Source organism: Apodemus sylvaticus, chromosome X (genome assembly GCF_947179515.1).
Source record: "Apodemus sylvaticus chromosome X, mApoSyl1.1, whole genome shotgun sequence".
NCBI lineage: Eukaryota > Metazoa > Chordata > Mammalia > Rodentia > Muridae > Apodemus > Apodemus sylvaticus.
Window position 1 is genome coordinate 90,723,862 of NC_067495.1, and position 14,964 is coordinate 90,738,825.

General features: G+C 35.7%; 1 protein-coding gene across 2 annotated transcripts in view; it reads right to left on the reverse strand.

The window, feature by feature from the left end:
- The window catches only part of Pcdh19 (protocadherin 19), a 98,285-nt gene that overhangs the window by 27,397 nt on the left and 55,924 nt on the right, over nucleotides 1-14,964 (reverse strand). For both annotated transcript variants that reach the window (XM_052171721.1, XM_052171722.1), the window contains one exon: nucleotides 8,668-8,837. In XM_052171721.1, coding sequence (XP_052027681.1) covers nucleotides 8,668-8,837 — 170 coding nt within the window. The remainder of the gene's footprint in view (nucleotides 1-8,667; nucleotides 8,838-14,964) is intronic.

Below are 14,964 nucleotides of genomic sequence, written 5' to 3' on the forward strand. Positions count from 1 at the left end.
TAGAAGTATTATTTCTGATTATAGGGATTCTTAAGAGACAGTCTCTCAAGAAGCCTCTTCAATGTGGCAGTGTGAATTCAGAGTTCAATTTCTGATAAACTCCTTTAGCACCTCCTGGATCCAGTGCCTTTTAAGGCACCTCTGCTACATGCCAGCTTGAACATACCTCTAGGCACACAGAGGATCTCTGACCTGCCTATTTCTAAATGGTGTCCAAAGGTCATCATAAAACCTTAAATCTCCCACAATGCCCTTTTGAATTTGTCACCTACAACATATGTGGCTATCCGTAAAAGATATGCTTGATAACTCTAGAGACCATTTCATTGACATTTTTTTCTGTTTTCTTTATTTAATTTCTCTCTCTTGGGGGTGTTTGTGCATACATGTGTGAGAAGGGATGTGTGTACATGTACACAGAGACAAGAGAAGGATTTCAGATGTTCTGTGCCTTGTTCCCTTGAGACAGGGTCTTAAGGTAAACCTTGAGTTTGGCTGGTGACCAGCAAGCTTCAACCATTTTCTGAGTTTCTGCAACTTCCCACCACCGACAGTGCTGCAGGTTTGGGAAATCATACCCAAATTGTTAAATAGGTTCGGATGATTTAAAGTCAGGCCACCATGCTTGAACACAGTGTTCTTGACTGCTGAGTCATCTCCCCCGCCCCCTACTGTGAAGAACAATTTTATATTCTATTCACTTAGCAGAATAATTGGTTTTTGAGATACTATTCTTCCAAGTTACAAAAAAAAAAGTGTTATTTTCACCCACCTTGAGTTTTAGAAGGCCGTGTATGACCAACTTCTAGATGATTTAGGACCTCTGAAAACATCTCTATAAGGGACTGTGGATAGATAGTACCTTAACAAGCAACGTTTCTCATTGCCTTAGAGGCCAACTTAAACACTGTCTGACCTGGTGTTTGGTGCTGTTATTTTTTTTCCTAAGCTGGAGATTTATTATGAAGCCTTACATAAAGAAAAAGTAAAAATATTTCCTTGTAGAAAATTTACTTTTTCAGTGTGGCTATATCAAGTATGCTTCCCCTGGCTTGATGTGTACTAGACACATGATGCAGACAGAGATATAAAACACCAGTGGAAAAACTAAATCTTGATGACTGAAAAACAGGTATGACAAAAGAAAAAAACATCTTGCAAGTGCCTACATACTAAATGATGCTGTATAATTCTGGTATTCTTTAAATTGCTTCTTAAACTGTTAGTATACTTAATTCCCCATATTTATTTCATAGTAAATGTACTAAAGGAGAAAGATTCAAAAATACAAATATTTAAGCACTGTGTTTAGACTTGTGCTTCTCTATCCTAATGAGTTATAATGGTTCATAGTTTTATAACTGTAGACAGAAATAAGTTTATATAAAAGCAGAGTTTCAAAAAGAATAATGATCATCCTATTTTAGTGCATCTTTTAAGCATGTGAAGCCTGCTATGGCCTCTTCAGTTATGGGTCACAATCCCATATAGAATCATGTAACTGAATGTGGTAACTAGAAAAATGACACCAGTTAAATATCTCTGGACCCACCACAACCACAAATTAATTTGAATCAGAGACATGCTGAATCTGAGGTGTTCCGAGTAGTGTTAGTTAATGGTGAATCCTGCAATACTATTGCAGCTCTGGTTCTTCCAACACAACATGCATACTTTGCATTGTGCATACCATGGCACCACATAATACCAAATAACACAACCTGAAGCCTTGGTCAGAATATTGAATGATAGAAAATTCCGTGGTTTTTTTTTTTTTTTTTTTTGCACTGTTGTTACAGAAAACAACAGGACTTAATCACACAAAACAAAGGTTATTATTATTTTTCTTGCTTAATTCCTCAGTATATATTAAATTAGTATATTTTAATTATATTGTCTTAGAATGCTTTATTTTTATATTGTGATATTTGAGTTGCTGACTCAACTTTCATTTTTAAAAAAAATTAAAGAATTCTGTCTTGGGATTAGGATATGATACTGAAGAATTATAATACTTTTTGCCATTTTGTGCTGTGTATTTGTACAAAGCAGTGTTCTCTTCATTGATGGTTATAAAAATCATAGTATTTGTAAACTAAATTTAAAAAAATTAAGTTTCTATAGCCTGCAGTATAAACTATGCATCCAATATTTAACTCTTTATGCAAAAATAAATTAGCAAATTCTCATTATTCATATACAAATTTTCTTTCATATTTAATACATGGTAGAGGTATGCATATACAAAGATATATTTTTAAAATAAGTTTCACTATGATTTATTATTAGGAAATGATTTACTTATATATGTATTTGGTGCACATATATACTTCAAGTACTTGAAACATTTTTACAGGAGAAATAAATCAAGAGTGGAAAAAATTAAGAAGCCATCATTTTGATTTTGCTCTTGTCTGTTACCCTAATGGCAATATATGTATTCATCCTAGCCTACAGAACTTCCTTTTGCATGCAACATCTGGAAAAGATTCACCTAGCAAATCACCCAAATAGAGCATAATTTTATCTAGCATACAATCTTGGGCTTCCTGCTATTTTTCCAATGGGATCCTATTTCACCAAAGTATCTTTTAAAATGCATTTTGCTTTCCAGTTCAAATAATCTTAATTGATTTCTTCACTGATCATATGGCAGTCTATTCCATACTGGACCATTTATGCTACTGGTTCATAAACTTCTACAGACTCAAACTCTAAATTGTTCATTGTGCTCCCTCCTATATCTTACAGTGCTTAAAAACATTGAAATTCATAATGTGATCTAATCAAGATAGCACATGGCATTCTTTGGATGAATACTCAATATTTTAACTGGTATTAATAGTAAATTCACAAATGACCTTGAATATGAAACAACTAAAACTTCCAAACGGATATAAAAATACTATGGTATTACACACACACACACACACACACACACACACACATCTACTTTTCCTATTTGAAAGAAGATAATCAGTTGGTTTTACTCCAAATGTCTTACATGAAGAAAAACTGATGATAAAGCGTAAAAAAGTGAATAACTGCAAATGTCAAAGATATTTCACTAGTTATAGCAAATGTCTATGGAAATCAATGACTGTCTTAATAAAATATAAATAATGCTTCATAGAAATCCTATTATCTAATACAACAATGTAGTTGACAAAAAGATAAGCTCCACCTCTCACCTCTCTCTCTCTCTAGCTTCAAAGTTAAAAATAACTTTTTAACACAGGGAATTAGAAAAAGAGTTGAAGCAGTCATTAAATAGCCATTAACAGCAAAGTAAGAATCCTATCATCCTATGGTGAAATTTAAGATGAACAGGAAATTCAACCTCAGAACAAGTATGTTTTAAAATGTTTTCTGATATTGTTGTTCAAATTAAATCAATAGATATTTTCATAAAGTAATATTTTTATCAGTCTTTTGTATTGGTATAATATTAATAATTTTATTGCTTAGTCATCTCAGTAGACCCTAAATAAGGCAAAGTAAAAACATGGTACTTTAGCAGGTCAGTAACAGCAGAGTTAAGACATTCATTTTCCAGAGCCATACACATGAGCCCTCAAAAATATTGTTACATGAGGAATGGAAGATGGGTCAGTATAGGCTTTTACAATTCAATCTCCAGGACCCATATGGTGGAAAAGAGAACCAATTTTCCCCAAGTTGTCCTCCTCTGACATAAACATGTTTGTAACTGCTTGAACACTCTTTCTCTCTCTCTCTCTCTCTCTCTCTCTCTCTCTCTCTCTCTCTCTCTCTCTCTTTCTCTCTCTCTCTCTCTCTCTTTCCCTCCCTCTCTCTCTCTCTCTCTCTCTCTCTCTCTCTCTCTCACACACACACACACACACACAGAGGGAAAGACAGACACATACAGATACAGATACCCACATACATATATGCAAATTAATAAATGTAACATTATTTTTTAAATTTTTGAATGAAGAATTAGTGTGTTTGTGTATATCTTATGCCTACATAATACTTAATATCAAAATACTATACTGCCTGGGGCAACATTGTAAACCTGATTCTATGTTCAAGTAATTAAACATTTCACTGTGTATATTTGTAAGAAGATTAAGATATTTTTAAAAGTTTCTATATGAACAAAACTAGGAAAGAAATAACCACATGAATTGCAAAACAGTATATCTAGCCTCAAAGATGCTAATTCAGGTCCAGGGGGATCTAATCAACCTCTTTGTTGAAGTAAAGATAAAACTTTTTGACAGCAAATGCTATTCTGATAAAATGGAATTTTCAATTACTCTATGAACATCTGGTCAGAGAAACAATATCTGGAGCCCAGCAGTATACTGCTTTGCAATGTCACAAAATATTCTCCACTGAGAACTCCCTGTTTTGCCAAGAGATTAATTGAAATGAGTGTTTGGAAATTTAGTGAGGTGAAAGGTAAGTCAGGGGGGATAGATAAGGAGATAAAAAGATGTTCAGTCACTGAATCCTAATTTTATTGAAAGACTAGAGACAATGAAATTCCATACTGTTGGTAGACTGTTGAGTATAAACATCTTACTATATTTGTGGTTGAGAGACACTAGTCTATGTATGGAATGAAGACTATGGGACATTTTCATAGCAATGGTGTAGCAGCAGTCACAGTAGGTGCACACCAAGTTCTTCTGATCCATATTTTACACAAAAAATACATTAAGCAATATTTAGGTGACAAGCTTTGTAAATAAATAAATTATGCAAAATATAGAACTTAACACTTCCCTGTTAAAACTTCTTCCCTAAATGAAGCAATGATTATCTTGCACTGGGTGTGCGTGGATGTGAAAAGCAGATCAACATCACTGTAAGTTTCTGTGTATTGCTTCTATTTCGTACCAATTAGTATGGGAAGGAAACCAACTCAGTGTTGTAGTGAACTCCAAATTAGGTGCATATTAGAGCAATTACAGTCAGCTTTTCAGTAGATGAATTTATAATCAATAATTAAAATCATAAGTAAATTGAGTTTGATTTGAAACAAATTACTTGGAACTAGTATGCAGTTCTAAGCTATGATCCCCATAAACTTTAGTTTCATATCTATATTATACATTTAAGCATAATGAAATATCCACATCCCCATAAATGGCTTTGCAAAAAAAAGTAAGAGGGAAGCAAGATATCTACTAAGGCCAGCACTACTCAGCTCAGAGAAAGAAATTGGCTAAGGAGAGATTCAATCTGCTAATATCCTCAATTATGCAACAAAATCAGGAGCCTCAGCCATCGCTCGCTACCCTATTGCCAATTTTAGGCATTAAGGAGTCAATATTCTTATCTTCTCAGGAAAATGGTAAACTTGCTGAATAAAATCAGATAGGGAATGAATTGGTTAAGAGGCGTGATTGTGTCCAATTGATGTCCAAGCTCAGTATCAAAGCACCCCTGGAGCCAAGTCAGAAAAGAAGGTTGCCAAATATGGTAACACTTGTTCTCAAGGTGCTCTGAGACCAATTGAGAGATAATATTCTAAACAGTATAGTGAGTCAAGAGAAAGCTTAGGTTAAAGAACATCTTCTTTTCCAGGAAATCACAAGATTCACAGGACTGGGGACAAACCTACACAAGCCATATTAATTTATGGGCATGATGGACAGCAAATAAAGCTGGAGTTCTGTGGCAACCAGGGAATTAAGCTCAACAAGTATACCTACCTACTGACCTGGTTTCAAACTTGTTAAGAGAGATGCCATGGTTTAGAGTGATGTAGAAAGCAGAGAAGCTCTTCATCCCTTCGTTGGCATTCTGACCCAGATCACAGATATATTTTTGTGAAGTAATCAAAACACAATCCAAACTCTCCAGTGACTAAACATCTGGGTTTTGTCCTTTGAATTTGAAAGTCTTTTAAATAGTCTCCTTCCTTCACTGAACATAGTAATTCTAGAGTTTCTGTGCCTAGGAGGACTTTCACAGAAAAGCTACTAAAAACTAAAACATTGGGCCTTTAACTCAAGACAGAAAATCCCCTTGTCATTCACACTGAGCATTCACATGCTGTAGCAAAGTTATAAAAACAAATACTGAAGGTACTTAAGGCAGTTCAATGAAGCCTAGGACTCCAGTGTCTCTCAAAGGGAGTGAACCAAATATAATCTGCACCATCTTAAATGCTGACAATACAATGAGGTCATATAACAAGCCATTTCTGCCAGCACAAGGCAAAAAAATGGGTACATAAAAATCCTTTTTATTTTGACATTCCTGGGATTTCCCACCAAATACACATTCCCACATGGACAGAGAAAGGAGTTATGCTAATGCTGAAAGTAGAAATGTCATAAGAAAGACCCATAGTTACAACATCTAAGATGAGCCAAACTCCCCCACTACAGGGGCCTTTATACCCTCCGTGGGTTGTATTTGGCATATTGTTACAATGGTTCTCACAAATAAAAAGAAGTATCAGATTCAGAGTTCTGTCTGAAGAGTTCAAGATCACGAATGTATGGTAAATTCTTCTAGTGAGTATATTTTAACTAGTGAGCCTTAGCATAAAATACACATACATGAATGCAGTTTTGAGACAATAAATACTATAAAATGTAAATGGTTGGAATCATTGGTTGTTTTGTTGTTTTTCTTTAGTTGTTTGGTTGGTTTGGGTTTGGGTTTGGGTTTTTTTTCTTGTTATTTTGAGTACTAATAATCAATCCAAGTTAGCAGGTGGAACACTCTTCCAAAAAACCTGACGTTGGCTTAGAATACACAGTTATGTATTATTATAAAATCATCAGAAGTTGTTGGTATCACAAGGCAAAGATTAAGATTTAAACAAGAGTACAATTTCTTTTGTCACTCAAACTCAAAAGGACAAGCTTAAGTGCTGGTTCAAAGTTTAACCATTGCAGAAACAATAAAAAATAAAATTGTAAGCTTGTAAATCAAATACACAAAATAAAGATGTTGCCAAAATGCTATAGCAAGGAAAAATGTGTCTATGTGCATGAGTATGTGTAAAATCATCAATTTTTATGTAAGAGAGTCTTTGGATACTGTCACATATTCATTTTCTAATATTCTTGCTGTTATTCAATCTACACAGTACGTAAGGCAACCCATTTGTAAGAAATATCCAGAACATCTAGCTGCAACCCACTGATACTATTTTCCTAGAGAAATGTGACAAAAAATTAAAACAGATGTTGGTCTATCCAGGCATAAAGTGAGAATCAATTACAGCGATTTTCTTTCCTGAAGTAATTTCATTTTAGAGAGCATCTAAGAGAAAACCTTTCTGATCTAAATGAAGAAAGCCTTTCTTTGAGATACACATGAGTAGGAAATGATATATATCTGTCTGCATCCTCTGAGAATTAAATTGCCTCTGTTTCAGCTATATAAATGTTTAATTTTTTTCATCCTCAGTCATATAGTAAGGTTTCCCAGAAAGTATATTATCTCTGCAGATGTCACCACTCGCCAATTAAGGAAAGAAGCAGGGTACAATTGGAAGTGACCTCTCTATATTACAGTCTTTGACACTTGAATCTCCTGAGGAGGGAATGGATTAGACAATTTAATAGAATTTACACTGGCTAAATTTTTTTCCATGAAAAACATTTTGTTTTTTGAATCAGGCATTTTTTGGATTCAGTTAGAAAACCAAAACAAAAGAGTTTAATGATGTTTACAGTAAAATGAGACAGCTGAAGACCAGCACATAATCACCATATTTTGTTTTCTCATCTTTAAGACTTTTAGCAGTAGGGCTTCCAGCTGAGCATGAGACTAGCTTTTCTCAAGACATAGCCAAGCATCCTGAAGCTTCACTGAGCCTAAACACCAAATTGAATTCATACTTCTTAATTGGAAAAGACAGGCTGGTTGCATACCATGTTTGCATCAGTAAAATATTGAAAATGACATTTGTGCCCAAGTCCATATGAACAATCTGCCTCAGCTAAACTCTGCTAGTGTTTTAATACCCTGGTTTCTGCCTAGCACAGTTTTAAAGAGCACATCTTCCTAAAAAGTACTTGTATAGTGGTTCATAAAAACAGACTGTCTTCATACATGAGGATGTGGCTCCTCACATGGGCTTTGAGACTCATTTCACAATAACATAAGGGTTTACATTGAGTCAGTCACATTCTCTTAGCCTGCCTCCCCTGTAACCAATGAGATAGACTTCTGCAGTAGCTCCGTGGCTTTGAAATAGCAACCCTGTTGGCAAAATGGAAATTCTAGCACTTTGTATCCCCAGGAAAGACTACATAATCTGTGAGCAGAGAACAGACTCTGGGGTAAGTTAACCAGACTAGTAGAGAAAGCAACCCCACCACTCTGGTCTCATTGGAGCTATGTTCTATGCAATTTAATTGATCAGCTGAATCCAAGCGCTATAGCATAAACAGTCATTTATTCCTGGTGAGAAAGCATCTGCTTACTTCCTATGTGTTCAGTGCAGTTATTATTAAAGAGAATGTGGATGCAGTTAGCTTATAAAATTCGCCAATGTTATACAAGGAGATCGACTTATCCCAATAAATGTACATCTCAAAACTCTATAGATGCTGCTAACAGGTGAACAAACTAATAACATACAAGGCAGTAAAGTAGTACATGATTCTAGAAAGACTCTGTGTTCTCTGGAGCACATAGTTTCAACTTAAAATTGTCCAGCTCTCTTACCATGGTCAGGCATCTGAGATCCCATGGAGGTCACACTGGTGTTCAGAACATCATTCACAGCAGTATCGCAGTACAGGCTCCTCTGGACATCATGCTCACTGTCAGTCTGGTCACTCTCCTCATGCCCACTATCCTTCAGGCTGTTGCCCTCTAGGTCCTTGAAGGTGGAGCTGCTGGGTTGAAGAAAGTATGTTAATTTACAATTCTGATAGATCTGACTTTTAAAATCTTTCCTAGCCAGGATGATGTCAGCTCTGTAAGGAGGCCAGAAGTGGCTAGATTGTCCAAAAGAGTAGAAATATGAAGAAGAGACATTTCTGTTAGAAGGTAATAGAATTTAACAGTAAAAAGAGGTTCTCAATATTGTATGCTGATACAGCTAATATGTTCATTTGCTTATTTTTAGTGCTTCACCGCAGGCAAGGTGGCAGGAGATCGAAATCTAAAAACATTTCTAGAGAATATCACGATTTAGGGTTTTTTTCCCATTCTTATACAAGTAAAGTCAAATAGAAATAGTTAATGTTTCCTGAGAAATTACTGTTCATGAGTTACTGTTTTAAAAGATCAACATTAACTTTTTAAGTCATATTGGCTGTATAAAGAAAAGATGCTAATAATATTCTTATTTATACACGAGACGACAGAGTTTTATAAAAGTTAAATAACTTGCACAAGGTCACACTGATGACAAAACGAAACAAAACAAAACAAGTGTAGCACATGTAAGACCAAACTGAGGTTGTCAAATGTCAGTGGTTAAAATTGTTTCTCTAGAGATATCTACTAATCATCAACTATAAAAAGCAAAAATGGCAGAAATTGAGGTAGTATAATTAAAATTAAATGGATGATCAGGGTTGAAGAAAACCAGGTCAGTCTCCTGCTTCTTTGATTGCTTACAGAGTCTCATTCTGTACCCCAGGCTGACCAGGACCTTGATATGTAGTCAACAGTGGCCTTTGAACTTGTGATAAGTCCCCTCTTCAGGCTTCTCCTGCATCTTGGGATTACAAGCCTTAAATACCACATCTGGCTCCCCTGTCAGTTTTGAGTAAAAATAACAAAGGGACCAATTCAAAGAAAAGGATGACTGGCTGGAGCTGAGGATATCATTGATGCACAGAATGGGTTTGGTCTAATTTTATGTGTCTATTTGACTAGGCAAAGGGTGATCCAGGTAGCTAGTTACGCCTTATTTCAGAATATGTCTTTGAGTGTGTTAGCTGAAGAGATTAGCATTTAGATTGAAGAACTGAGTAAAGCATGTATCTTTCCCCAGTGTTGGTAGGATTCATCCAATCCATTGAAGACGTCCTGAAAAGAACAATAAGCAAAAGGTTGAATATCCTTACTACTTGAACTGGGACATCAATATTCTCCCATATTCAGAACTCCTCATTTTCAGGCTTCCAGGCTCAGACTGAAATCTCTACAACTAGGTTTCTAATTCTCAGGCTTTCAAATTATACCATCAGCTGCTCTAGTCTTCTAGTTTATTGGTGACCAAGCACAAAATTTTTGAAAACTCCACAACTACATGAATCAATGTTTTAAACTTTGAATATTCACAGGCCTGCTTCTCAGAGACATTAAAAAGTACACTGCATATGGTGAGCGCTATGCCATGGACCAAGGCATGGACAAATGTCACCCTGTACATTTGTCCGAGAGAAAGCCTCTATGACCAACCAAAATGTCCAGTGCTTGGTGACATAAACATAAAAACTGAAAGATTGAGAAAGAATCTGGAAAGAAGTAACTGGAAAGCCATGGTTATGAGAAAATGAGGAGTCTGGTGATGTAATGCATTGTCCTGTTAGTTAACTATTTCAGAAAATATATCTGAGCATCAAAGTCATTAAAATCCAAATTACTCAACAGGCTAGTTTACTCAGCTCCTTCAAATTATGTCACAATCAACCTATCAGGATTTAAGTATTTAAGAAAATCCTTTAATTCTTTAATGCTCGAAAAGACCAATTGGAAACTCATGATTTAAAGATTTTGTTTTTTACCATCCCTAGCTTCATGGCACAGATTCAATGGTTTCCCATACATACTAATCCAAAATTTAAATAGATTCCAAGTTTGTATTTTAGAAATAAAAATTGGCCCTGCCTACAAGCACTCATAATACCTCAAAAGAGAACCAATGACCTGACTGCATGTTATTACAGACTGTTCCATTTTTATGATAAATATTAGCTTTCAATCTATATTATCTAGTTGTGAAACATAATGAAAAGTTCTTTAATTCTTTAGCACAACAACTGTCATGTTAAGCCAAAGAACTCAAGACTAAATTGAATGCATATCAGTAGTTGCCAAAATTTGCTTGAGTTATATGATAGTGAATGAAATAGTCTAAAGACAAATGTAATTGGCCATCCCTTAGAGTAGGGCTTCTTAATCTTAGTACTATTGAATTTTTAGGTCACATAATTCTTTGTTGTGCGCATCCTGTGCATTATGAGATGTTTAATGGGTCTTTTGGCCTTTGCCCATTAGTTGTCAGTGATGACCACCATGAAGTTTAACAATTAAAAATCTCTCCAAGGAGACACTGCAAATCACCCTCAGTTGAGAGCAACTGTTCTATATTCTTTCACCAATATTTCTGTAACATGATGGGTAGAAAAAAAGCATCAAAGTTGAAGTCATTAGGACAAGTGATAACCTGCAATCTGTCACTTTGTTTGTGTGGCTCTAGGCTCCACATCTAATCCTTGATTTCCTTGCCTTGATAAATGCACTTGGTAAAGTCTCCCTCACAAGACCATCCTGAAGACTCAATAAGATACTTTGCATGAAAAGCCAGATAGAAATAGAAGTCCAAAGAAATTAGCATTATTTAATATGTTCACTATTATGTATTATAATGTTTCATTCACATTACAATTAAATAATATGGCCATGGTATTTTTATGGGATTATTATAAGATTTTTATATTTATTTAATGAATTTTCCTATCTTCTGTAAACACTTGCCAGCCATTGTCCATTATGCCATTTCTCCTAAAATTCAGAAACAGAAAAATATATCTCCTATCAAATATTTGTTCTTACTTTATTGAATGATAAAAACTATATGACCTGATGCACTTTTCATTTTGGCTTGGCTTCTCAAAAGCTTCAAGGTAAGCATAATGTTAATTGCACTGAGTTATCGCCCTGGAAGCTGGTGATCTCTATCTCACTTCTAATTGGTTTTAAATCTGGCTTTTAGAATTTTTGTCATCCATTTTATATGCATCAGAATGCTGCAATCTACCTTGGGGCTTCTGGGGATGGGGGTTCCAGGTTAAAACAAAAGATAGAAATATCAATACTTGGAAAGATTAGCTACTATGGTCTAAGGAACTGCTGGTGTGAGCAAAAGAAGAAAAAGCACAAAGGCATAACCACTACCCCTTCAAACCTCAGGATAGTTAACTCATTTAAAGATCAGTTTGCCCATCTGACAAACTAAGTACCACTTACTGTGATCTTGTAGGGACATTTAGTGGCTTAATGAATGGATTTGTGTAAGGCAGTTTAAGAACCAGTGAGCAAGAAGCTGCAAACAGTAAAACAGCCTGGTAAATGGCTACTCACCCAAAACAAATAACAATTTATGCCCTAGCATAAAAATGCTGATTTCACTTGCTTTATTACCTGTGTACCTCTTGGGAGATGAGACACTTGTAAAACAACTTTTGTGGGACAATAAATTAGGGGCACCTGTTTTCAATGGTATTGTAAATGCAAATGTTTCTATCACTGCTCTGGTGGCCAGCAGAGGGACAAGTTCATCTTAAAATACCTACAACAGAGTTCTATACATGTGGTTGATGAAAGAACATTATACAAATACTAACCTGTATGTGTCCTTTAAAGTATTACTTTGGCAAAAGACAGGAGAATCTGAAAGGATAGAGGTCAAATCTCCACTAGGTGATCCCACATACCTAAAGAATGTCATTTATGTCTAAGAGTCAAAAAGAGTACTGTGACTGACTGGCTTTAAGGAAGTATAATTCAGAGGGCTTTCCAGACCACTTCTGTCACTCATCACCTCTGTTAAATATATGTTAATATTTGGAACTTCTCTAAAAATGGAGCAACAGACTGCCTTTACTATTGTTCAGAAATTGCTGATTTAAATGATAATTTTTAATGGAAAAAATATGTGTCCTTCTGCTCCTTTCTCCTATTTACCTGAAATATATGCACCAAGTCGTGACCACATACATGGAACCATGCCAGATGCTGCAGAACTCTGCTTCTATTTTGGTAGTAAAAGAAAACTACCATGCATAGCTTAGAAGCCAGGGTTCATTTCTTTTCTAAACTGCTTCTGATGTGTTGCTCAATTACTGTTGTGTTTTCTTTGAGCTACAACCTCATGCTCTACTTGATATGGCTCCAAAAGCACTCCAGGAGTTGATATTAGCCAGCAGTGCAGAGAACAGGCTTGAGGAAAGAACGTCGCAGCTGTGGAAAAAAAGTAGCACAGCTGGCCTTCCTTACTTTGAGGAGACAGAAGGGATGCGAACATAGTGGTACTAAAATCCATCAAGAAAAAGTAAATAAAAAAATAAACCCAACTCGCTTAGTTTGCTAATCTAGGTTTCTCTTAGAAACCAACTTGGGTATATTCTCAGATTAAAGATAATGTTACAGGAAAGTATCTAACTTCAGAGATGATATTGTAAATGCAAATGTTTCTATTACTGCTCTGGTGGCCAACAGAGAGACAAGTTCATCTTAAAACACCTAGAACGGGGTTTTGGAGATGTAATGTTGGAATTCTTCCATCCAGAAAATTATGGGGACTGCTAGCTTCAGCAGCACATATACAGAGAATTATGGGGAATATGCCATAGACCTTCTTTGTCCCTTCTGACCCATTCTTCATGGCTTTTCATTGTTAAGTCATGTCTATGAAACATTTTCCCCTTTGGATTTCTATTGAGATTGCCCCCATAGTGGTAAAACAGAAATTTTGACAGTGGGAAAAGATTGATATTAAGGTGCTAACTGCCCTGTGGAATCACCTTATTTTGACCAAAACCCTCAACTGGCCAGAAGGTATTATTATTCCTCCCATGTTTCTCCTAATGAGTTTTTTCTGTAATATTTTCAACTCCTTTGTCCTTATACCAGAAGAATGAAATGCATGTTGTCCCATCTATTTTATTGTTTCATATGGGAACCATGACTGCTACAAGAAGGGACCAGATATGGCCAGTTCTCAACTAGCAAATGCAGACAGGAGTGAAAGAATAAAAAGTAACTGTGTATAAATAGTCTGGCCAGGAAAGCCCAAGACAGCATTCCAAGAAATGACCTTGGATAACTAGAAAGTAAATGTAAGATGAGAAAGATGTATAGGAAAACAAATTCTAAGAACTAGGCTGAACTTCGCTTGACATTTTAGAAATTCTAAGATTTCCTAATAAAATTAAGACTGAGAACAAGATTTGGAATTTCCTGTCCAGGAAACTTTTTTTCAAATAAACATGGGTCTTAAACGTCTTGGTGGACAGTTCATGACTTTTCCCATGGCTTGATACCCTTGGGGACAGTGTTAATATTAGTCATCACTGTGGTTTCCTACCAACTTTACACTTGTAGCAGTTATTCTGCAGAAAAGGATAGCGCATCAAACATCCTGTTTCTTTCTGGGTATTGGAATTTGTTTAAATGCAACTGACCCCAGAAAAACCTTCATGTTTTCCCCCAAACCATCACAGTTCTCTTAAAATGAAACTTACAAAAATGTGTGTGTGTGTGTGTGTTTCCTAGGAATCATGTGCTCACTGGTAAATAAACTACTGTTTATTAGGCCACATCTAGAAATATTTCCTCCAGGAACCCATTCAGTCCCAGGATGTAATTTGTGCACATGTGTGTATAAAACTACATGTAAAGTAATTAATCAAAATCAGAGGCTTCTAGTGAGTCTCAAAGCTGCTGTGGAAATCCATGTATCTCCAAAGCTAAATGCTTTAACAAAAGTCTTTATCTCACAAGTCAGTCTTGTAAGTTGGATATTTGAAGCTGATCTAAGATTTGCAGGTCCCCAGGAGTCTTAGCTTTCTAGTAGGCTATGAAAATCAGGCTTGTATTATCTATTTAACCTAGTCAGAGAATTTCCAAGTACCCAGAATGAGCTAGCTCCAGAGACCTGTAAGGATCAACCAAGCCATTCTTTTTACCAGTTCAAAAAAGAAGCTTTGAAAATAACAGTCCTGGAGCAGAAAACAAAGCCGTGTTTTCCTGCAAAGCCCCTCTAATCAGTACATATAAAGA